Raw genomic sequence first — 25639 nt, forward strand, 5'->3', positions numbered from 1 at the left:
AAGCACTGAGAAAGGTATCCGGATTGTAATCCTATATACTTCAGAATAAAGAAAAAAGAATAAAGAAAAATGAATCATACCGCCAAACAAACAACTAGATCTGAGAAAATGGAAAGAATGCTTGACTTTTACAACAAAAATATCATGAATTTTTAAACGAAAAAGTCCAAGCAGACCACAGATCCAGGCGCTGTCCCAACGGTACTTCAGCATTCCTAAGGGTCTTGACTTTACACAAAGTTTATCGCGACACTTGGGCGCAGACTCGCGGCAACACCACGGTTTCCCGCAAAGCTGGCCGCAAGCAAAGAAGGAAAGCCCCGGACGTTCCAGAACACGGCAAAGCCTCCCCTTCCCTCTTGCAGAATTGCTGTACCTGCTCAGCCACACCGCCTGCGACGGGTAAATCCCAGTGTGAAAAACACTAATCACTTGTTTTTAAAATTTCTAAAAGCACCAGGGGAGCGGCAGCCTCGGCTCTGAGGCACCGCGAACAAGGACCCATCAGAGCCCCTTCCACAACCCTGCCGCCTTCATCGCGCTGCCCCGCCAGTGACCCTGCCCCAGCAAGCTCTCCCAGCCGGCTCTGATGCCAAATCGGCCGCGGGCAGCCCTGTTTCCCTCCCTGGTCCCGGTGCCTCACTCGCTCGCCCCTGTCCACAGCCGCTCCCCGACGCCAGTGCCTCACTCGCTCGCCCCTGTCCACAGCCGCTCCCCGACGCCAGTGCCTCACTCGCTCGCCCCTGTCCACAGCCGCTCCCCGACGCCAGTGCCTCACTCGCTCGCCCCTGTCCACAGCCGCTCCCCGACGCCAGTGCCTCACTCGCTCGCCCGCACCTGGAGCCTCTCCCCGACGCCCGCCAGGATCAAATTTTGGCGCCGAGAGCCGCAGCCGTTAGGGGCGGTGCCTGATGGCGGCCGCCCCGTGGCGTCAGCCCGGCCTGCCCTCCGCGCAGGAGAGGGCGGTGCAGGGCCGCGCCTGGCGCTTCCGGGGAGAGGAGCAGGCGCAGCCGGAGCGTGGCCGGAGGGGACCGCGGGCACCGCGGGGCAGGCACGGCGGGGAAAGGGCTCCTGCGGCTCTGAGGGGGGCGGGACCCGGCCCAGGGAGGGAGAGCGGCCTGGGCCTGTGGTCCCCGAGGGAGATAGGCGGGCATGGGAAGGCACTCGGGCGTTCCTGGGGAGCTCTGTAGCGGGGCTGAGGAGCTTGAGCAGTAGCTCCAGGCTGCGGCGGGAAGTGTCTTTGTACCTCCCTGAAATTACATCAAAATGGAGGAAGTGCTGCTCTATACTTCCTACACGCATTCCTATTTTGCCACTCCCTCCGCCCCCTAAAAACCAAACCTAAGCGCCATTTATGCCTGTTCAGACCTGTTGCTGTAATTTATACATACATGCTTCCATTCAAGCAGAATTAGGGGAACTTGCTCAAAATGTGTGAGTACGTGTCCCTGGAAGAACAGTAGCTGTCTATTGCTGCAGTGGTCAAAGCAGGAAGGCAGAGTCGGGTGAATGTATTTACTCATTCCTGAGCCTGCTTTTGTCGAGCTGTGTAAATAGACCAGGACTTGCAGGTGGGCTCAAGCTGTCAGCTGGACAGTGTTACTGCTGAGATCTGCTGTAAAACTTGATATCCTGGACTACTGAGTTTGATGTTATTTCAGTAATTTGAAATAATTCAGACTACAGGTCAACATTACATTAGGGAAAAAAATATAGTGTATTTCCTTGCTTCAGAAATTATATTGGGTGCAGCTGTTTAAGGCATTAGTGTGACAGCACTGCTGCTGGAAGTACTGTAGCCAGAAGTACTTGATGGTCTCTTATCTGCAGTTCACTTGCTTACATATGCAACCTATACTGGGAAAAATTATTTTGAATTTGGACAAGAATCAGATTGATACTGTGTAAGTATGCAACCCACTCTTTATTTGTAAAACTGAAAGTGTTCCCAAATGATTTTTGAATCTCCCTGCTGTGGGAGAGGTGCTTGAGTGTTTCTTGTCTGCAAGAGAGTTCCTGTTAGAGGTGGCTGCTTGAACTACACTGAAGGTGGCACCTGGTTGTTCTTCAAATGGCCAAAGTCATTCTTAATGTGTGGTTGATAGAGCTGGCAGCTGGGGAGCTAGTACTGTATCTGCTCCAGCTGCTCCTTTTCCATCCAGATTAACCACAGCCTGAAATAAGGAAATGGAAATAAAGCAGAACCAATTCTGATGAGAGCAGCTTAATCCTATAAAGACAGCCAGGTTTGCTCCCTATTTACATAAGACATGGGAAAGAAAAATAATTACTTAAGTATTAAGAAATTAGTTCTTAAGTAGATCTGTAATAGCTTTGATGTCATAAGGCTTGTGAAAAACGCTAATCACTTGCTTTTAAAATTCTAAAAGTTTAATAGTAATAAAATGGTTATAAAAAATAGTAATACAATTAGACTAATAATAATTTGAACAATTTGAATTAGTACAATATGAGACAATAGAAACAAAGAGTTAGGGACATCCGGGTACCTTTCTCTGGGCAGCAGGAGCAAGAAGAAGGACACCCATTAACAAAGGATTAACCCTTAAAAACAATAGCCTTTCCATATTCATACACTTCATATATGATGCATAAATTACATTCAAATACAGGATTCTGTCTGGTCATCGTCAACTTCTTCCTCGGAATCCTAACAGCGCCTTCAAGGGGGAAGAAGTTCCTTTCTTCTGATGAGAGGGCAATAAATTCTTCTTCTCTGAAAGATTTAGGTGTCCGGTGGCTACTATGTCACTGCAAGTCCTTTCTTTAAAAAAAGTATCCTACATAGCATAGTTTCTATTTTAACATTTTTTTATAACCTAAAACTATATTTTGCACAGTACTTAAGAGAATTAATACAACATTACTTTCTAACACCACACATATACTTTCTAACACCACAAAGTTACTTTCTAACGCCACACATATAATATTCATTTTAATATTGGAGAAAAGCCAATCATAAAATGCATGCATTTTTCACAAGGCTTAAATTTGAGTTCTTCATTTTAAGAAATATAAAATCCAGTTGTAGCTATTTAGCATACAGTTAGCACTTTGGAATGAATATAACACATGGTTTGAGGAAGGAAAATATATTTTTAGCAGGTGACTATGTAGGAGTAGTTTTGTTATTGTTATAATAAGTTTGTGGAACTGCCAGGAATCAAAATTCCGGCTGTTCAAGGAGCTAGTCAGTAGAATCCTCTATGAAACTGCCCTTTTGGACAAGAGGTGACATACTCTTAAGGACACCTTCCATAGAGTGCAAGAGCTAGTATTCCCCAGTCACAAGAAATTGGGTAAGTAAGGGAAGAAATCAGCATAGGTGAGTCAAACAAAAAGGCGAGAAGGGCATGCAGAGGCAGTGGAAGCAGGGGACCGGTATCTGGGAAGGGTATCGGGAGTCTTGATTGTGTTGGGATGGGCTAAGGAAGGCCAGGGGCCATCTGGAGCTGAACTTGACAAGGAGTGTGAAGAATAACAAGAAGGGTGTCTATCGATATGTTACTTTGACAGAAGAGGTCAAAGGAAGCATACACACACATACCACTGTGGGAAATGCAAGGCTGGCAAACGGGTAGCAATGGATGAGAAAGCTGAGGTACTCAACAGCTTTTTTGCCTCAGTCTTCAATGGCAAACCAGCTCTCTTTCCACACCCTTAGCGTGGATGGAAAGCATCATGGAGACCGGAGTAGCAAAGTGTTTCCCACTATAAGTGAAGGCCTAGTGGTAGGATTGCATCTGTGAAAACTGCCATCCTGGGGTCCCAGTGTCATGATAAAGGAGCCATCCTATAGTGACACATGACACCTGACAGATTTGCCTCTTGCCACTGATCAGCACTGGTCATGGGTGTGAGCTCTGTCTGAAATATTTCCTATGGTCTGTAAATGTGAGTGTTCATCTAGCCCTACCTCAGAGACATATTGGAGAGTTAAACTTGTCCCTAAATTGGAGCATTGTCCACCACAGGACAAAGTCCAGTTGGCAGCCTATTACTAGCCATAATCTTTGGTATCCTTATGAAAGACCTAGACAGTCATGAACTGGAAGAGCAGAATCTTTCCCCACTACCCTGAACTTGGATCCAGCTGCATCCAGTGTTCTCAGTTCCTTAGTAGAAGAAAGTCCCTGATACACATGAACAGATCCAGTGTAGAGTCACCAAGATAATGAAGAAAAACCGATAGAGAAATGGCTTTCTTCAGTATCCAGAAAAAAAAGCTATTGTTTCTGCTGCCATCTTTAGCTGCTTACAAGGACAGTGTTAAGGACACTGGTTATAAGGACAGAGGATGGAACCCACCTCATCTGAGGGGAATGCACGGTAAGAGATGATAACTGTTGTTTGCTAAACAGTGTTTTCCAATGGCGCATGGAGAGTCCTGAGATATCCTCCTGCCAAACTATGTCAAGGTCAGATATTAGAACAGGTTGCCTGAAGACCTTGTGAAATCTTTATCTTTCAAGGTAATACAGCTTCACATGTCTGCAATCTGATCTGTGCTTCCACTCTTAAAATTCGTTTCCTTGGACTCTCATTGACATTCCTCTTCTTTTTTTCCTCATGTCCCTTTAATTTTTCATTTAGCAGTCTCCTTAATACTACAAGATAATGGGTAAGAGATACAGGTCAAATGTATGTATATGCTAAGCAGGCTTGAGCAGCGAGTATCCCTCTTGTGGAAGAAGTTGGTTGTGCATGTTGCAAGCAGGAACTTGTTCCACGATGAAACTACCCTTGTTATAGTACGGAAGTCCAGGAGGGGGCTTCAGAGAGATCTCTGGTGCTTGAAAGCACCAGCTTGAAGTTTGTCACTTCCCTTCCAAGTTCACTTAGTCACTATGCTGCAAGACATGTGTACACTGCAAGGGGGTGTTTAACGTTTGTAGAAATCTATGCTTTCAAGTACTCAAGGTTTTATTTGGCAGCTGTAAAATTAAGCAGATTTAACATTTCTCTCTGTGGGGCAGTGACAGGCCTGTTGCTGCAAATCTAAGAAGTGAAACTGGGCTATAGGATATTTCTACAGCAAATCTAAGAAGTGAAATTGGGCTATAGGATATTTCTGCATCAGTAAATGCAAAATTTCTGATGAAATTTTGCATTTGCTAATGTTACAACATGTGTTTGTCCTGTATCAACATTTAAGTAAGGCAGAAGTTAAAAAAGTGCCTAAAAGAAGTTTAGGGTGCTATGCAGTGACTGGGAAAGCACAGCTGGCCCTTTAAGTAGCTTCAGCTTATTTTTGTCAGCCCACATCAGCTGCTGTGCTGTATAGAACCACAGAACTGCTGAAGTTGGGAAAAGACCTTTAAGATCATCAAGTCCAACCTAGCACAACCATGTTCACCAGTAAATGAATGTAGTTTGTCCATGTAATAGACATGTCCTCAAGTGCCATATGTACATGTTTTTTAACACTTCCAGGTATGGTGATCCCACCAGTTCCCTGGACAGCATGTCCCAATGCTTTACAGCCCTTTCTGTGAAGAATATTTTCATAGCACCTATATTAAATCTCCCTTGGCTCAGCTTGAGCTCATTTCCTCTCATTCTTTCACTTATTACTTGGAGACTGACCCCCACATGGCTACAGCCTCCTTTCAGATATTTGTAGAGAGTGATAAGGTCTTACTTTTTGTGCAGTTTCTGAGGGCTGAGTGCAGCTGGACCTATTTCTGTGATGGTGTTGACTTCCCTTTTCACTTCTTTGTGTAAACTTGCTCCTTTGAACCTCTGTTGGAATTGCAACCTGATAACAAAGTGCAGGGTGGTACAGTCATTTAGCAGAGTGAAAACCAGTTGCCTTCAATCTTTGACCTTCTGTCAAGATTTGATAGTATTGCATAAGTAAGTGTGTTTGCAGCTTTATTGTTTCATAATGCAGTGTCATGCTTGTGTGGATATTTGCAGTATGGTCTCTGCCAAAAGTAGCATGGGAGTGGTTTGCCTTTACTTTGTTGTTACTACAGGGAAGAAAAAATACAATTGAAAAATTATAGGAACTAAGCCAGAGGGGAACAATGGGTAGCTTTTGCTAAAGCTTGTAAGAACATAGGATTTGACGCCCTATTCACTCCCAGGTAATTGGTAACCCTTGTATGTGTATGGGAAGTCCTGAGGTAGCCTCTGGATTGTTACTCCCTTGGCAGTATCTACTGCCAAGAAATCCTTCTATGTTAGTTTGGGGGGCTTTTTGTGGGTTGGTTTCTTTTGTTTGTTTGTTTCTTTGTTTGGTTTTTTTTTTTTTGGTGTTATTCTTTTGTTTGGTTTTTTTTGTGTGTTTGTTTTTTGTTTGTTTGGGGTTTTTTGTTTGTTTTTTTGTTTTTAAGGCTTTTGTCCCTTATGCTGGTTATTGACTGGCACTTTGTTTTGAAATGCTGCAGAAGATTAATATATTAGATCTGGGGAAAGAAAATAGATAAGATGATGATTACCAGAAAATGCTGGTAATTGTTGCTGTTGTGGTGATGGGTGAATTTCTCCTCAGAACCAATCTACAAACTAATTGTGTCTGAGATACACTTTACTTAGCCTCAGAAAAATCACACCCTTTTCTTCCAATGTGTAACTGCTTCAGAATGGAGATAAAAGGAGAAGTACCACAATCACATCTGCAAATCATGTCTGTCAGGAAGATGAGCTGTTAAGCTAACCCAAAATTTGAATTGAACTCATGTAACTGACAGGTTTCTAAAAGGATTTTATCCACAAGGTTAGATTTGGGCAAGTCCAGGCTGGAAAACTATACCACACCAATCAGGAATAAGAGCTGAGGTTACTTAAGAAAGGTAAACTTTTCTGATTTGACTCATGCTTTCTTGAAGGCTTTTACTGCTTTTCTGCTTTAATGTGATGATTCCCTGATTTCAGGTATCACCATTAGCTCTTCAGTCTATTGAAGTTATTTCAATTTTCTCAAACTTGTCTGCCTCTTCTTTTCTAGTTGCTCGTATGTATTATGATATTCCAGTTTTCACCTCTTCCTTCTCTTCCGTTTTCCCCTGAATTGTGAACCTCTTTACTCATGCTGATTTTGTGGACTGAGCTATGATTACCTGTGTGAAGGTGCTTTGCTTTCACTTTCCTCTCTGCTGCAGTTTGCAGCGACTGCTGTGTCCGAACACAGGTGGGATCCTTGCTTTATTATGTATATTCTTAGTGCAAAAAGGCAAGACTTCCCAATCCATTACTTCTTTCCTTGATAGTCTTTATTATTTGATAACTTGATGGGCTAGACCCCAGGGCAAGGGGAGTTTCAAGAACATCAGAATAAATGCTGTCTAGGACTTCAATTTCAGCAAAAGCTTTGATGGTTCTTTTGTAAGAAAAACAAGCAGAAATGCATCACCTTATTTTTAAAGGCATCTTCTTATCACTCTCTGGGCTCAGTTCTTTCTAATTTGAGAAAGTTCATTCTCAAGTTGTCATAGCAGTCTCTTTACTGTAATGATTATAATGGTCTGTGAAACGCTTTATACAGAAAACACACAGAAGTGAAACAAAGAGTTTTAAATCTACCACCAAAAAGGTGTTAGAGGAACATTCCTCATAACAGTTGAGTCAAAATTTGGAACATGTTGGGAATTTATTTGCAGACACATGTTCAAAGAAACAACAAATTTCAGGCATTCATATACACTATAACATCCAAGATTTTTTATAGACACTCCAAAAAATCTGCATCTGCATTTATTGCATCATGGTATATGTGTTTTGTTTCTTTTAAGTACTTTCAGAGCATTTAATCTCTGTTTAATGGATAACCCAAGTTTTATCCAGCTAAACAGTGCTTTATTAAATTTACTGTCCTGGTTAGACAATTCCTGTTGATTAAGTTTTCTAGGGTGTACTCAACTATGAAGTGGCTCCTTACTGCACCTGCAATGTGTTAATCAAGTTTTCTGGGATGTATAGACCTTTGACTCCTTATCTTTCTTGTTCTATGACTTCTAATTAATCTCTAGTTATTTGATAGCCATTGAATAAGTCTTTATTGAATTATTTTCTTAAATTATTGATTAGCTTCTCCAAGCCGTATGGGTCCATGGAGTTCCTTCCTGCAGTTACAGTGAGGTAATTTCTCAGGGTTTTCTATTGATACTCAGCCAACACAGATCTAAATCAAAACCAGCTAAAATCACAGTCAAACTTTAACTAATTAAATGTAATTCATTACAAAATTTTTTAAAAAACACAAAACTCCTGGTTAACTAAGATATAATTAGCTGTCAAAAGAAATGTATTATTCAAACCTACTGACATTGAAAATGAGAGGAATAGTGGATTTGTCTTTACAAACAAGCTGTGGGCCTTCTGGTAGATAAAACTAGCTCTGGAAGATAAAAGAAACAATGGGAAGGATTCCACTAATTGAATAATGGAAAAAGATACTTGCTTTTACAAATAAACTTTAGATTTGCTGATAAACAAAATTAGACATTAAGAGGTGAAAGAAACAATGGGGAAGAAAAACCCCTAAATTCCATAAGAATTAAAAATTAAAAGGGAGGGTTATACATTAGAGGGAAATCTTTGGGAAATCTTCAGGATCAGGCGTATCGGTGAGTCTGTACCTCTCAAGTACCTCAGCCAATGGGGAAAGAGAGAAGGGAAATGTGGCTGGGAAATTAGGATAAAAAGGAGGCTGTGTCCTCCAAAAATTTGAGAGAGATCCTGGGCGAATGCCCCATGGCCTCTCTCTTTATTTGAATAAAGCCAGAAAGGACTCTTCTGTCTCCTTTCTGGACATGTTATAAATAATGAGAAAGCCAAATTAATAATGGTAGCGAAAGATTTTATTTTCGCTACCAAAAATGTGGTCCTCGATAGCCACAGCCAGAGAGACAGCGTCGAGCCCCGAATCAGTGCTGGGTGAACCTGGATCCGACCTCTATCACGTTGGATATCCCTCTGTTAAGGAATGCTGTCTCCGTTGGGGCTGTTTTATACAGTTTTTTCTGCCTGAGGCAGAGGTGCCCCAATTTCTTTTGTCACCCTGCATATGTGTGAAGTTTCTTTTCACTGTGCAGGGTTGGACAATGGTGTTTCTTGGGAGGTGGCCGTCCTGATCATGGCAAAAGTTGTTGGGTATTTAGATGTATGTTCTTGACGGTTGCGGTTGGTTATCTTGATTGATGATACTTATCAAGTACTGATCATCCTTGGGTGTTCAAGGGTGGTTCCAGGAGAAGCCCATCTCCACACCAGTCATGTCCTTCTGCTTGCAGAGGAGGCATTCTTTCCTGCTGCCACCAGGAGTTTTGCTACTTCTTTGTGGTAATCTGTCTCTGGGCTGTCCGTGGTCTGAGGCTCATTGGATTTTTGTTACATGTCTAATTTATTTTACAATTTTTATTTTATACATTTTCCACACAAGCATGCATTACTTTACATCACATATTACAGACATAAACCTCTGGTGTTTGTGGATTAATTTTCCTAACAAAAACAAGGTAGTGTTACAGTTTACAAGAGCAGGTTACTGTTCTTGGAACTGATATTGTGACTATGACATACTTAGTCCAGTAAAATTTAGCTGGAACCCACAAGTGTTGTATCATTGCTGTTTATCCTTTGGAGTTATTTTATATGCTTGCTTGAGCAATGTAACCCTTACCACTTCTTACGATTTTATATCTGTCTTGGTTTGTTAACCTGGAAATTAGCTTGTGGATCCATTAATCAAGCATGTATCTGTATTGTTTTCTGTTTGGTTTGTTGTTTTTTTTTTTTTTTAATGACCTGCAGGAAAGTCTCCTAGCCTTGAAGTGGCTATAATGTTGTCATTTCAGTAGGAAAAAAAGAGAAATAGTAGGCAGAAAATTTGTTCTGTTTCCAAAATTAGGCCTAAATATAAAAAAAAATAGGGTTTAGTGAAATTAGTGTTTCAATATTGTTCCTAAGCAGGATCATTGCTCTGCAGAAAAAAACCCAGGTATTCCAAAAAGTAGAGATGTTTGATAGGAAGGTGAGAATTTGTGTGAATAGGAGATCTGAGAGTGGAAGCACCCAAAGAAACAACAGAAGAGAGACAGAAATGGCCAGTACTGATGGCATGTAGATTTGCAGATTGTCCTGTACTCAGACGTGAAGACTCAAGCTACTAAGATAGGATAGTGGAAAAGTAAAAAACAGGGCTGGTGCCTTGGAGGCATACAGACAAGAGAGACGAAAAGCAAGGATTCAGTATTGATGATTCTCAAACATGGGACAGGATGGAAAACAAAGCATTTCTGAATCACTGTTGGCTTCCCGGGAGTATAAATGGCACATCAGTGAATGGCTGCCAGGCTAGCCATTCCTTTGTCCCTGGTCATTTCTGACTGGAACACTTGGGTACCTATCTGAATACAGGGCACCCAGGTGGGACAAATCCGTCCCAGTGCCTGTGAGTTTAAGCTAGTGAGTGGGATCAGTTGTGTGTTTTTCTGAACTCACTTTTTGCTCCTGTAAACATGTTTTCTTGTTTTGCTTTGTTGTTGCTGCAGCATTGTGGTATCTTTTGTTACAGCCAAATGCTATTGATACCAAAGCAAATGCATAAAGCAGCAGATACAAATGCTGTCTCACTTACCTACTGTGGGATGCTTTGATTTTGATGATACTTGATTTTGTGAAAGGTGATTTCCCCAGCATATACTTCTGGTGCGGGAAACATTCACTGGCGTTTTGTTTCTTTGTCATTGTGGAACACGGAATATCTCTGTTTCATCACAGAAAGTTGTAGACTGCTGGTTAGTTTCTGGATTTCATGACAGACTTTTATCTAAATAGTGGAGAGCTTGCCCTGTTCTCCCTGATCCTTGCATGTGCATCTTTAAACACGTTTTGCTTTTTTTTTGTCAGATCCTTGGTACTAATTAGCACTACTGTCTTCATGGGTTTTGTAGTTGAACAGGTCGCTATATATTGGTTTCTTTAGACTTTTCACTATTCATATTGTTATAGATAAAAATCGATAAAGCCAAATTAATAATAATAACGAAAGATTTTATTTTCACGACTGAAAATATGGTCTTCAATAGCCAATCAAAAGGACAGCGTTGAGCCTGGGATCGGTGCTGGGTGAACTTCGGTCTGACTTCCATCACATCATTGGACCCCCTCTGCTCACCAATGCTGTCTCTGTCAGGGCTGGCTTTATACAGTTTTTTTTGGCCCGAAGCAGAGGTTCTTCTTTTCGTTATTCTGCATATGCATGAAGTCTCCTTTCTCTGTGCAGAGCTGGACAATGCTGTTTCTGGGAAGCAATGAATGTTGATGGGGAACTCAGTATTCAGATGTATGTTCTTGAGTACTCTGGCAGTCTTGATTGAAGATACTTATCAAGTGTTCATAGCTCTTGGGTGTTCTGGGATAGTCTTGGGAAAGGCTTATCTCTGCCCAGCCAATGGCAATGTTCTTTCGATTGCTAATTAGGCTTTCTTTCTTTGCTGCCATCTGGAGTTTTGCAATTTCTGTGTGGCAATCTGCTCCTGACTGTCCATGGTCTTAGGCTTTTTGGGTTTTTTTACATGCACAATTTTATTTACAACTTTATTTCATGTATATCTCATATAAGCACAAATTATCTCATACTACGTATTACAGTATTGTACTTGTGAGTTTTGACAAAAAGAACAAAAGCTGAAGACAGTCCCCTGCACAGAGTTTTCTCCCTTGCTACATACCTCATTGCAACATAGTTGGGGCAAAGTGCCAAAATTTGCTGTTGTTTCTTAAGGCGCTCGTAGGTAGAGGCTTAGCCATGCAAACTCTCCTTGTGCTGAGAACAGGCAACATGTCAGGGCACACACCATGAGTGGCAAACGGATTTGCTGTGTTTAAGTATGAATTGAGCAATGAAATGGACATTAATTTTTAATTAGGTATTTCTGCACAGAGGTAGAACTCTTTAGAGTTTCAGGGCTGGATGGGACAAATGTAATTTGAAGAAACTCCTCTTGTGATGGATAGTCTTGTCTCCTGACTGCAGTATTTTGTGAGTTCTAGAACAGCGGGTTTTATGCATTTAGCACTGCGTTCTTGATAATGTGCCTCTGCAGCTGACTGGGCACTGAACTGGGAGGGTTTGAAGGGTTGATCTCAAATCTTACTGGGAAAAAGGTGAATCACAGTGGGTGTGCCTTATGGTATGTTTACTTCTAGGGAAGTGTACTGAGGGCAGTACCTACAGCCCTCAGCAGGCATTTACATCTTTTATAAGTGTGTGTGACTGAAGGAGTCCAGCCTGTGACTGAGCGGACGCAGAAGGTTATTGAAGAAGAAGACCCAGTTTTCGCCTGCCTGCTCTAAGTATAAGCTTCTCTTTCTTTGTTCTTGTTGATTCACATGGGTGTAAGAAGGGAGGACGACATGTGAGGATAGAATTAATGCAAGTAATTTGTTTGTTTCTGTCTTGCATGGAAAATATTGGCAGCAATGTGCTTCCAATTCCAAGATCTAAGCTTTGCAGTTGGAGAAGCATTTTCTTTCAATATGATGAATGTCACAGAAAGAGCTCTTACTTACCTTTGTTTTTCTCATTTGCACTTTGGTTCAAGATTGTGAAAGTTTAGGTTAATGGGTAACCAGGGGCAATAGACATAAGTTTTTAATTTTATTTTCTAAAGGGATTTTTTTCCTCCTAGAAAAGTAGATTTTCCTTCTTTAGTATCTTTATAGTGGGAGTTGCACATTTTGCTGGAATTACTTGCTTCCAGAGGTCTCTCTTGCAGAGAGGTCTGACAGGTCAGAGGAAGATCTGGGTTGCTAATGCAATATGGAGACTTTTCTGACATTTTCTTAATCTGGTGATATTACCACAGAGACGAGAAGAGGCTTTCTTGTATGGTAGCACATTATTGAGATAGGTGTTTTGCCTAATGAAATCTAAACCAGCCCCACAAGCAGCCCAGCACTGTTGGGCATTGCTTTGACAGGTGTGCTTTGTCTGTGTTTGTACATAGGATGGTGATTGCCAAGGCATGGGCTCTGAAGAAGCATTTTGATGGTTTTCCCAAAACCAGTGACTTCGACCTGAAAAAGATAGAGCTGCCAAATCTAAAGGATGGAGGTGAGCAGAATGCTGCTTGTTGTTACTAATTTTCCTGGAGGTTATATGATTGCTGATGTGTGGCTGTGGAGCTATAAAACTGCATGTTTGTCTTTGGAATTTGAAAAAATGCTGGCTTGTCACAAGCCATACACTTTAAGGGAGAAGGACAATTGCTGAAGAAGTATACTGATGGGATTGGTGGTTTCAAAGACACCTTGTCTTCTGATAAGTCCCTTAGAAACAATGATTGAATTCTAAGTCCATCACACAGCAATTAGGGCCTAGCTTTCACAGTTTCTGCTACCTGATCACACTTGCTGCCTGATGACAAAGGCATTGGAATGTGTTTGCAAATGGAGAAAATCACCATGAAGAAGTGATGTGGCCTCAAAAGCAACAAACACAAGAAGACAATTTAATGCAGACAGAGAGATGTGGACTGTGACTCAGAACCAACGAAGGAACTGTATTAAGTTCCTAACATGTTTTACTAGTAAAATGTTTCTATTTAGTTTAATTTTCAAAATCCTTTGGAAAAAGATGGAGAACATGATACCCTATAGGAGTTGGTTTTCAGTGGAGTTTTTCTGATGCTGATGGAGAAAATATTGAGAATAGTGTTAGGGGAGAGCAGAGTGACTGCACTGGGAATGAGCCTGCAGCTGAAAGACCTCAGGGCTGGAGTCAGTGAAGGTTGATCTTTTATTTCAAGAAGAAAGATGGTAAGATTTCTGCCTGCATTCATTTTTTTTTGTTATCCTTATCTTATTTGATCTGTTGCAACAAGAAGAGATGTTGAATATAAATAGAAAAAAAAAAGACAGTTTTTATTCCTGTGTTTCTCTGTTTGGAGGAGATTAAGGAATATGATAACTTATCATCATATCAATAGCAAGAGCTGTTGGTAAAAGAACGAACTTTGATTTTTTGTTTCACATGGACATTTGTACTGTATTTCTTTGAGACTTATCCCACCATTTGTCAGTTACAGAATTTGCCACACTTTAAAAGGTGTGTAGAAGGAATTGTCCAGAAGGATATTAAAGTACCAATTATGTTTACAACTGAAATATTTGAAAATTGATTTCTTCTTACATTTACAAATATACTTAAAAAATTCATGCGTGTGGTTATTTAAGAACATGGAGTATTTTTTTTCCTTCATATTTTAATCCCTGAAGAAAAAGAGGCATAAGTTCACACTACAGTGACACTTGTAAAGGCGATGTTATGTTACATGGCTTTTCTGCTCACTCTTGAGTAATGGGAAGGTACTTAACATCTGAGTACATTTCCAGCTAGACCCCTGCAGCACAGGCAAAGAAAAATTTTAGCAGATGGAGATGGACCGCTAAAAGTGCTGTGGAAATGAGAAGTTTAAAACATGTTTAACAACAGTCTTTCCCAAGAACTAGAGTTGTTAGACAGTAAAGTGGATTAGGCTATTTAGAAAAGAGAAACTAATGCTTTCTCTTTAAGGCAGACAATTAGTTTGTGTTTGGCCTGTGCCACCCTCTTCTGGCTGAATCATGGGATGACGTTTTATATATATGGAAATTAAATTAGAATTTTTTTAGGAATTCTGGCTGTTTCACTCTTCTGTAGAGAAAGGAGATAGATGCAAAATTGCAAGATTGAAAATGAGATAGTTTGCTAAAGCTACACTGGGGAAATTTTCTTTTTCAACAGCATACCAATAACCCAAAACTAAAGAATGTCATACTTGTTTCTTGTAGGTTTTTCCTAAACAAAGAAGGGATAAGGGGGACTATGAGCAGTCCGGAGTTCATATCAATTTAGTTCGAAGATTGGCTGGTGTAAACTATTCTCTACTGCACTGATAATATCCAGGAATTTCTTTGTCTTTTGTTGCAGAGTTGCTGCTTGAATCAGTGTTTCTCAGTGTTGATCCTTACATGAGGTATACCTTTTTGTCCTTTCTGAATTTCTGGCTAAAACATCTCATTTGAATTGCCATTTATACCTCAAAACAGCAGTGGGCAGCACCCACTGTTGTTATCAGTGTCCCAATGCCTTTGTGTTCTGTTTCAAAAATGTATGTGGATTACAAAACTCACTATATGGAACTGTGCCAGATTTAACTAGACGTTGGGGTAACATTTCTGCTGCCCTAGACTTTTCTTGGAATCAGCTGTTGTTCCTTGTCATGTCTTCAACTGGAATGCAATGTACTCAAGTGAGACTGCAGCCTTGTAGCAGCTCCTGCTTAATTTAACTTAGCAAACTTGTACTTAAGGACACACATTTTAAGTTGGACATTGCTGATATACCCAATTGGGGGTAGTTGAAGCGCAGGGAGACTGGGTAGTTTGAAGAGGCATTGTGGACACTAAATTCAGAGATAGTTCTCTGGGTCTCACGCTTCTTGTGAGATGGACCATGCTGTGAAGATTATTGCTATCATCCCGCTAGCATTCCTGCCCAGGATGCCCAAGTAGCTGGCTCTGAGAAGCATTGGTCATGTTGTTACAATTACAAGCTAGTTGATACCTGTTAACAACAGATACTCTCTGGGTCAAACAGTTGCTACTGCTTCCTAGTGTGTCTGGAACGTTACTAAAGTTTCACACAGTAAGCTCTGTTTGCCTGTGTTGCAGACCTTACAGTCGAAGGGACATGAAGGAGGGTGACATAATGATAGGCACGCAGGTTGCCAGGTAAGGCCTTCAGTTTCTGTTATCAATGTGTTTGGCAGATCAGAACAGGAGTGTGCTGACACTCCAGACATCTGCAGCCTGTTACCCCTCTTTGACTTGAGTCTACATACTTCTGCTACTGACGTTCTTACCGCTAAGTGGTTGGAATGTGTTTTTCCTCTAAGAGTCTCTTTTGTTTTTCTGGAGACCATATATACCTGTGATAAAATCTGTATGTTGTTCCTGGTGATAATGTCTTCACAGGCAATTTTTACAAGTATAAAGGACCAATCATTGTATATGGCACATTTTGACCTTCACATTTTAAAACGTGATGTGTTAGTAGCTGCATGTCTGCAACCATGCATGCTGTCTACTCCAGCTGAAAATATCTCTGCATCACAGCTCGAGCCAAAGGGTTATTTAACTTTAAATCCATCCTTTTCCCAAGCTTATGGTAATGTAGCTGCAGATGTTTCCCTCTGTCGGTTTGTTCCTGCTGTGCTGCCTGTAAGCTGCTGCCAAGGAACATCTGTGGCCTTTGACTCTTGCATTTCTCTGCAGAAACATTGAGGGCTGGGATAAATTAACAACCAAGTCTGATGAACAGAAGGTCAACTGCTTCTAATGATTCTAAGCTGCTTATCTACCCCTTTCCAACACAGTTTTCTTGTTGAGCTATGAAAGTGGAATTTTCATTTGGCACAGAGATGCTAATATGGATATCTCCCTGATTTTAGATATGCTTTTTATCTGGTTTCATTACCCCAAGAGGTTCCATCTTCAGGATCTTCAATTTTTAAATGAGGTGCAGGTTGTCTGAGAACAGACAGCCTATCAGCAACTCCTTGCTGTTCCATGCTTTAATCCCAACATCCTCTTTCCTGCATTCTAACTCACAGAAGCCTGGTCTGGTCTCAAACCGAACTGGTGCTAATCAAAGAAACAGTTGGCACTTGTGAAAATTTGGTTTATTGTGGGCAGGGCTAAATCTAAAATCATCTTTCCAGTATTTCCCTCATGATAAGAGCTTGTAGACATTTCAGGAAAAACACTTAACACCTATAGCATCAGCAGGTGTGGATTAAAAATCATTATGTGAAATATTTCTTTTCTGAATCACAGGAAGAATGGAAGAGCCAGTATTGATTTGTTTCTGACAGGATGTGATTTTGGTTTTGTTTTTTTGTGGTTTTTTTAAATTTTATTTTATTTTACTTTTTAAACAGGGTAGTAGAAAGCAAAAATCCTGCTTTCACAGTGGGGGCCTTTGTCGTGGCTCGCAGGGGCTGGAGAACTCATTTTATCTCTGATGGGAAAGACCTACAACTTCTTCCTTCCAATTGGCCAGAATCGCTCCCCAAATCTCTAGCTCTTGGAACAGTTGGCATGCCAGGGTAAGTTTGGAGATGAAAGGGCAACTATCCCCTGGATTTTGGTGCGCAGGAGTTTTCTTCCTGTTTGTCTTTGTCTTGTTCTTTGTCTTTGACCTTTGTCTTGTTCTACCAGCATACTGCCTATTCACACTGCTAAAAAAGGCATGCTTCTGGATTCTCTGCGCCTGTATAAGGCATGAAGTTTATCCCATCCTCAACATCAGAGGAGATTTGCCTTGGAGATTATTGTGCCTCTCCTTGAGGAGCTGTAATAGGTCAGAAAGAGGATCCAGGAAGACCTGGAAAGAATCTAGTTCAGTCTGTGTTAAACTCAGTGGAAAGTCTCAAACTTCACTGGCACCTGGACTAGTCTGCTTTTACTGATTGGGCTCTGTTGCTCTCACTGTATTTCCAGAATCAACCCCAAAATGCAAAAGACAGATGCTGTATCATGCAGCAAAATAGATGTTCTTTAAATTGCTCTGCAGCAGACAAAAGTGCTGTGCCTTGGAATCTGTATATACTATTTGAATCTGTCAGTCATCTGCTTGCATTTCTTACTTCATTCTCTGTAATTTTTATGGGACTTTGGGAGTCCTAATGATCTGGAAGGTTTTCAAAATTGTTGTAAAATTGTGTGTGGTGGAGAACTTCTCAGATTTCATTTTAAGATCGGTCAAGATGCATGTTTTTTCTAGATGTCTTATAGAGGAATTCAGTTAGCTCTTTCAGTTGAGATCAGGTGGGAAGCTCTGAGCTTGAATTTAGAAATTAGAAGACTTCTCTGGGATTCTGGACCAGTCGATGAGCTACTTTAGTAGTTCCTACAGATTACTGATGCACTGGTGAGACCTGAAGTACAGTTTCTAGAAAGACACTACAAGAAAGACTTTGAGTTGCTGGAGCATATCCAGAGAAGAGTGACAGAGCTGATGAAGGACCTGGAGCACAAGTCTTATGAGAAGCAGCTAAAGGATCATGGGACTTGTTGAGCATGCCACTTATTGGCAGGCTCAAGGAGACCTTACTCTTCTCTACAACTACCTGAATGAGGTTGTAGCCAAATGGGGGTGACTCTCTTCTTGCAGGTAACAAGTGACAGGACAACAGGAAATGGCCTTAAGCAAGCTGCATTAAGGGATGTTCAGGTTGGACATCAGGAAGAATTTCTTCACAGAAGAGATTGTCAAGCATTGAAACAGACTGTCCAGGGAAGTGATGGATTCACTGTCCCTGAAGGTACTCCAGAAACAACTGGATGTGGCGCTTAGAGCTAAGGTTTAGTTGACAAGGTGATAATTGGTCAAAGGTTGGAATCGGTGATCTTGGAGGTCATTTCCAACCTTAACGATTCTGTTTCACCCAGTAGCCATAGCACAGTAGTCCTCTGGAGCAGTGAGCCCATCAGCAAGCTTTTTATATTTTTCTGCCCGCTTTGATTTGTGATGAGTATAATTTAATCTAGTAGATACCAGTTGGCAACTGACCTCTGTCTACGTTGGATTTCCTATCTCTTCCAGTATGTAACTGAGTTGTCACAGAGTTATCTGTGCTTTTCCTTCAGACTAATGAGCACAACGAAAGCTGTTTTCACCTTAGAGAGATTTCTGCCTCAACAATCTCTTTCCCAGCAATCTGCTTTCTCGGATGGCTGTGAAAAAGCCAAATTAAGAAGGTTGGGTTAAGTTTTGTATTTCACAATATAGGAAAACTTAATCTTGTGCTGGTAGTGACAATATTTTTGATCCGTGTGGTCAAGTCATGTGTGTGTCTGTCATCTTTTATTCCTCACTGAACATTCTTTCATTTTCTTTGCAGCCTCACTGCATATTTTGGTCTGCTGGAGGTCTGCAAGATGAAGCCAGGAGAGACAGTCCTGGTTAATGCTGCAGCTGGTGCTGTGGGCTCTGTGGTGGGGCAGCTTGCTAAAATTGGGGTGAGTGGCTTGAACGCTCATACTTGCTGGTGAGAAGACATAGCTGTTAAACAGGGCGACAGGGCCATGAATGATCATAGGACAAGCATCCCTGAAGGCATGCCTACACAAGGATCTTGAGATGGAAAAGCTCCTGAGTACATAGCAAATCTAGCTGGATGCTTCACCTAGATGGATGCTTCAGCTCATATACTGATAACAGCCTTACTTAAAGGGTGCACCCTTCAACTAGCACACTGAGTGTCAACCTCTGTTGTCAGGGGATGTTTATAAATGTTTTTCTCCTTTCCTTGCAGGGCTGCAAAGTGGTTGGCTGTGCTGGCTCAGATGACAAGGTTGCCTATCTGAAAAAAATAGGCTTTGATGAAGCCTTTAATTACAAGACTGTTAAATCTCTGGATGAAGCACTGCGTAAAGCCTCTCCTGATGGCTATGACTGTTTCTTTGACAATGTAAGTTCAGAGAGAAGGCCTTTCCTTGAGCATCTGTCATTTTCTTTAAACTGTAGCAGGAACTCAATATTGTAATCATCTAATTGAAGTCTACATCAGGATTTCAATGTGGAGATCCATTTAATCAAGCAATGGTGTCTGTAGGAACTTACTGCTTTTCTGTTCCCTTCCCACACATTTCTGCAGCTGACTTGAGCAGTAACAGAAAGAACAGAACCGAAGAGGCAAAGCTGGATTGTTGACAGTGTTTGTAAATGGAGAGAGAGGTTTTACTTCACTCCCTGAAAAGTCTGGCACATTTTGGGAAGTGACAGTCACAGTAACATGAAACTGATCCAGTCCATTACTGGCCCCACCTTCAACCACAGGCAGTTCTCTGCTGTTGCTGAAAGGGGAGTGAGTGTGGATGGTTCCACATTATGTGGTCATAGGGGCTGCCTTGGTACCTGAAACAAAACAGTAGCAAGGCCCACTTGCAAATCTACTGGAGCAACCCTCGGAAAGTTTCTGACATCTTCCAAATATAGCTGGAATTAATGGGGACAATGTACTGTTCTTGAAAGGTGCTGAATGTGAACATCTTGAAGGCTAAGAAAATTTAACAGTATTGATGCAGTTAAATTGTGTCAGTTCACTTTCAAGATAAAGAGCTACACCTGTCTCTTTTGATTTCCTACTACAGTTAACATGTCTCATACCTGATAAAAAATATATCTGACCATGGGGGTATTAGCTGGTATACTGGCTTAAACCCCCTGGCTAACTGCCCGGTTTAAAAGAAACCATCTTTAGCATGTCTTTCAGAAGTGCTTCTGCCAATCCTGGGATGAGGGCCCTGGTGTTTTGCCTTTCTATGGTCTTGTCCATTCCCTTCATTCTTACTACTAACTTTTGTGCAGAGCTCCACACAGCAGTATATTTTCTCACAGCTTTTCACTATTAAAAGTTTCTTTTCACAGCACATCCCTATTTTGGAGATGAGAACCATAAAGTAAAAAGTTTGCATCACCATGATATAAAGATGTAAAATTGCATACTGGTGTGTGGGAAAAGCAGAGTTGGTGCTTCTTAGCACTCCTAGGAGGAGGGATCTATGTGCAAGTCCTGCCTGATGCTTCCAAACCAAGCTTCATGAAGCAGATTTGGAATTAAAATTAAATCCATACATTCATAACTAATTTTTAGAAGAGTGAGATTGAGTCCTCATAGGTCTGTGTAAACCCAAAGGTTTCTGCAGCCACCAAGTCTTTGGGGTAGTGGAAGTTGCTTCTCCCGATTGAACCTCTTGGTGCAACAATGCAATGTTGGCAGATTTTGGCAGCCAATGCTGAGCACTGGATTGTCTCTAATGCTGCATATGCTCTGGTTCTTGTAGGTGGGTGGAGAATTTGCCAGTGTTGCTATCAACCAAATGAGGAAATATGGAAGGATTGCAGTCTGTGGCGCAATCTCTCAGTACAATGACTCTGTGCCTCAGAAAGGTGAGGGTCTTTATTGTATCTAAAGTGATTTTGTCTTTGGTGATGGCAGAAATACATAATGATAGTCTACTATTTACTTCCCTGGGCCATTTGAGTGTATATATGTGTATACATTTGGGTAACTAGCTACTGCTGTGGGACATGTGGGACACTGGGACCATGCTCCTTGTGTGTACATGCTCTCATCCACCTTTGCACACACTGTCTGATGAACATCAGCTGATTAGGAATTAAGGAGTGGCTAAGGTACTTAAAACAGGACTCCACATGGCCCTATGCAGATATAGATCAGCAGGTGTGGTGTCATGATGCCATTTATACAGTAGTATGTACTTTAAGATGAGATAATGGTTTTCTTTCACGTTTTTAGCTGATGCAGCTTAAGCTTTCTGGGTTGGTTTTCTTTTACCAGTAAGATTTCAGCTACTAATAAAACTGCTGAGAAATGTGGTTGAATGAATATTCGTTTTCAATAGCATTAAATTTCCAGATTTGCCTTCTAAAATGAATTGAAGGACTGTATTCTCTTTGGTGGCTGACTGGCTTTGGACTGTCAGATCACTTTAAAAAAATGGAACAGGCTTTTGGTAATGAGGAGGCTATCAGACATTTTTGTGACTGAGGAAACTGTTTTTCTAGAGTTTATAACTCAGATCCTGAGAGTTAGAGAGAGCATGAGAGCCTGTCAGGCTATCAAACAAGCTGTTAAAACAATATTTTTGAGATTCAGCTTAAGTCTCTCAGGTGAAACTGAGGCTACTTTATTTCTGAATGAAATAAATTTGTTTTCAGAATTGTTTAGCTCCACAGCTTTAGGGATCAGGCCTTTGTCTCCCTAGGTGGCTGTCCATGAATCTTCAGTCTTTTGTGCTGGAAATTCTCTTTGTAAAATCTATCTGTTGCTTCTGGCTGAAAGGAAGTGATTCAGTGGTCTTTACTGGCTAAAAGATCACGTTATGCATCGGGACTTATTCTGAATGAAACTGATATTGCAGGTGGCTTGCTGGTTCTTTTCTCTTGCAGGGCCTTATGTGCAGCTTCCCATGATTTTCAAAGAGATTCAGATGGAAGGGTTTCTTGTGACGCGATGGAACAACCGCTGGGAGGAAGGTCTGCAGGCCCTGCTGAAGTGGGTCATGGAGGTAAAGAAGGAAGGGGCAGCTGTTTGTAAGGTGTATACTCATACTGCAGGGTCCATCTCTGCAGGAGGTCTCTTGACATAGCTGTTTAGGTGAGGTCACAGCATAATGCTTTCCTTCTCCCTGCCTTGATCCTTGAGACTCTTGGGGACACTTAAACTATAGTAGATATGCCTGGTCCCTTCTGTTTTGCTGAGATGTGTGATATTACCGTGTAGACTCAGATATAATCCAGAATACATGTAGGCTTTGAAGAAGCATGCTTCCAGAATAATGCAAAAATACTTATCTGATAATGAAGATTTTCACAGTTAGAGTAAATTGATGTATCTCTCATTCAGTCATTTGTAGTATGGGCCAGGGTTTCCATTGTAGTATTGTGCTGAAGTTACTGGCAAGAATGAATTTATAGTATTAGGAGCTGGGCTTTAAAGGGATTTAATAGGGAATTTCTTGTATTTTATTTTTCTAAGTGAAGGCTGAGTTAGTAACCAAGTTCATGGCTGTGAGAAGTTTGTGAGTGAGACCAGTAAAGGCTAAGAGGCTCTAGCTTTTACAAACATGAGGTTTTGGGATGGATCAGGTTTTAATCATTGGATTTGCAATTCCATACTTCTGTATGGGTAGAGACAGGCCTGGTTTTGGGTAAACGATCCCCTACCTGTCAGTTGTTTGAGGACCAAGTAGCAATAAATCTGTCCTGGTACATTTTTACAGCAGTGACTTTTACTTCCTGTTATGACTCCCGGTAAAAGGTTTTACAACAAAAGGAGATCTTCACAAGAGCCCACCTGGTTTTGCAGTTATCCTGTGCATGCCAGCTTGCATGTTTCAAATGAAATATATATGCTGGAGAAAATGTTGCTGCAGTTTATTCTGTTTTGGTGGATGTAAATTCAGCAATTTTCTTTCTTACTTTTGACAGGGGAAGGTGAAGTACCATGAACAAGTCACTGAAGGATTTGAGAACATGCCAATGGCTTTTATAGGAATGTTAAAAGGAGAAAATCTTGGAAAAGCTGTTGTAAAAGTGTGAAGATCAGATATTCCTGGGAGACCGGCGCAGCAGAATGTGATTCTGTCACATTCTGAATGCTTTTAATTCACTTGTCAAATCATGTGATCAGTATGTTTCAATCATTTTGCTAGATGTTTGTTGATGGTAACTTCTGTTAATAATTTGACTAATAAGTCTAAGTATATTCCACTTGCTTTGCTTGTGAAGAAATTGAGACTTGCTTCCCAGAGCTACACAAAACAAAGTGCCTTAAAATTGCTGAAAATCAGACCTGTAACAGATTTGATAATAGCTTGAACTTTTCTATGAGCAGGCTTGTAGAAAGGAAAATCAATTTGAAAAGCTTTGCTAACTGATGGCACATTTAATTCTTACCCATTGATTTGGCCCAGAACTTTGCAAGGGAGATTTTTTTTAACCCATATCAAGGAGCGGAGAGCAAGCTAAGCTAACAACAGTTGGGGATTCCAGCTTCACCTGTAGCTGGCTTTTTAATAATTTTTTTCATTAAACAGTGTAGCTATCTCAGTTATTCTGAGAATATGGAAAGGAAAAATAAATATCTTAATGTATACTTGGCTTATGTTATAGATCTATTTGTGCAATACTATCACTTCTTTATGGTTAACACAGAAGAGCTAAAATATTACAAGGACTTGTTTATCCCAGCAGATCTCAATGCAGGTGATATGGATAGATAACTAATTTTCTTGGGAAACTTGTCATTGGTGTCCAAGCTTGGAGCTGACTTTGCCATAGTGTTTACCCTGGCTCTCCTGGAAGGTGAGATGAATATGATGGCCCTACTGCGTTAAATTGGTGTTCAGCACACACAATATGGCAAATGAAGGAGATAACAGAAATTAGCAACTGTAGATATCTTAGATGTTCTGAAAATGAACAAGGACCTGTTACTATGGGATTCATAGAGGCACTGAAGGTGATGGTGATCCATTTTCAGTCACTGTAGAGGACTTCTTCATTAGTTTGAAGGTTTCATTACTGATCCGTGAAGAGAGATCCCAAGCAGTCATATTACCTTTGCAGTGCCAGGATTAGATGCTCTGTATGTCAACAAAAAGAGATCACTTACTTAAGATGTAGATTGACAGTACTTGCTGAGTGGACTTAACAAAACACACCCTGAAATGCAGATCAGCTGGCCACCGGGGAAATAATGAACCTTGGCACAAGTGGGTAAGAGGTTCTGGTAGCTTCATTGTGTTTTCTGAGGAGAATGAATTGACAGTTTGAGTAAGTTCCTGTGCTGTGGTTTTACACTGACCACTGAAGAAGATCTGTGGACTAATACCATTGCACATCACATAAAGTGGTAAACCAAAAAAGGGAACTTCTTGTCAGTAGGCTTCAGATGCACGGACTAGAGGTGTGCTGTTGTGTGGTAGCTCTTTGTTGAGGAATTTTGCACAGCAAGCATAAGGTGTTAAGCAGTTAAACCATGACTGTAGAAATAACTATATGTATAAATGAAGAGCTATTTAGCCAACAAATTATGAAGCCTGCAACTGTTTACATTTAAGATAAAATAAACTCTTCCTCTTGCTCTCCAAGGGCAAAACCTTGGTAAGAATGAACTAGGTGAGTTTGAGAAACTTGGAAACACCTCAGGAGATAGTGGAGATGGACATCCACCTGAAATGCAGTTTTTCCTCCTACGGTCCAGGTTGATAGACAGAAAAGGTGAGGGAGGCATGGGAGCTGCACAAAGTTCTATTTCTACCTGCAGCTGATGAACACAAGCTTGTGCCAGAGGGCTTGCAATTCCTAAAATAGTGAATTAAATCCAGTGAATTAAAGATCTCTTGTTTCAAGTAAAGTGATGATTAGGAAATGAACTAAGAACAGCCACATGGAGTTCCCGTCCCGTGGTCAGAGTTGTAGAAAGATTTGTCAGTTAGAATAATCCTGGCTCAGCCTGCTTCCTCCTAAAATATTGATCTGTACATTCCCCTCGCTGTGTGCAGATTTTATGCTTCATAAATAGCAGTTGATTTTGCAAGGCTGTTTAACCATAAAAATATAATTTTTCTGTGTAAAATCAACACCACCGAGCCTCTGAAATTTTCTGGGGAATATAGCTGTATCCTCCTGAAATTCCAAGTTTTCTGTTATACATCTGTAACACTGCCACCAGATGAATAATGACAATTATAATGACAGTTATCCCTCATTGTCTGGCACTGTTTGGAGGTCTTGCAGTAGTTTCTTACTGTAAGTCTTATTGTCCTCAAAGTTCTAGGTTTGTGGAATAATACCTGGATTTTTCCACATGTTGAAAGTAAAGCAGAAATATTACAGATGTTGGGTTTTTTCCTTGTAGCACTGGCACAAGTCAGGATGAAGATGTCTCTGTTTCACCCTGCTAGTGAAGCAAGCTAATCCTATGAGTGCAGCCATGGTAATGAAGTTAACAAGGTGCCAAGGTCCAGCCTAGAACAAAGACACAGCAATGTGTTGTTGGTTCATGGTTCTGTGTGTTTTTAGGGGCAC

General features: G+C 41.0%; 1 protein-coding gene across 1 annotated transcript; it reads left to right on the forward strand.

Moving 5' to 3' along the window:
* Nucleotides 1-962: 962 nt before the first annotated feature.
* PTGR1 (prostaglandin reductase 1) lies at nt 963-23719 on the forward strand. The gene is made up of 10 exons (XM_054284497.1): nt 963-1051; nt 12981-13087; nt 14945-14990; nt 15688-15747; nt 16956-17123; nt 18921-19038; nt 19335-19490; nt 20866-20971; nt 21995-22113; nt 23036-23719. The coding sequence occupies exons 2-10, from the start codon at nt 12982-12984 to the stop codon at nt 23144-23146; spliced, it is 990 nt and encodes a 329-aa protein (XP_054140472.1). The 5' UTR covers nt 963-1051; nt 12981; the 3' UTR covers nt 23147-23719.
* The last annotated feature ends 1920 nt before the right edge of the window (nt 23720-25639 follow it).

This window comes from Melozone crissalis, unplaced genomic scaffold, assembly GCF_028551555.1.
Source record: "Melozone crissalis strain CALT ecotype California unplaced genomic scaffold, PUWL_Pcris_2 ptg000005l_1, whole genome shotgun sequence".
Classification (NCBI taxonomy): Eukaryota; Metazoa; Chordata; class Aves; order Passeriformes; family Passerellidae; genus Melozone; species Melozone crissalis.

Coding starts and splice junctions, on each gene's coding strand:
- PTGR1 (XM_054284497.1), top strand. CDS start 12,982: ATGGTGATTGCCAAGGCATGGGCTCTGAAGAAGCATTTTGATGGTTTT. Junction 14,991..15,687: donor AGTGTTGATCCTTACATGAG/GTATACCTTTTT, acceptor CCTGTGTTGCAG/ACCTTACAGTCGAAGGGACA. Junction 19,491..20,865: donor ATGACTGTTTCTTTGACAAT/GTAAGTTCAGAG, acceptor TGGTTCTTGTAG/GTGGGTGGAGAATTTGCCAG.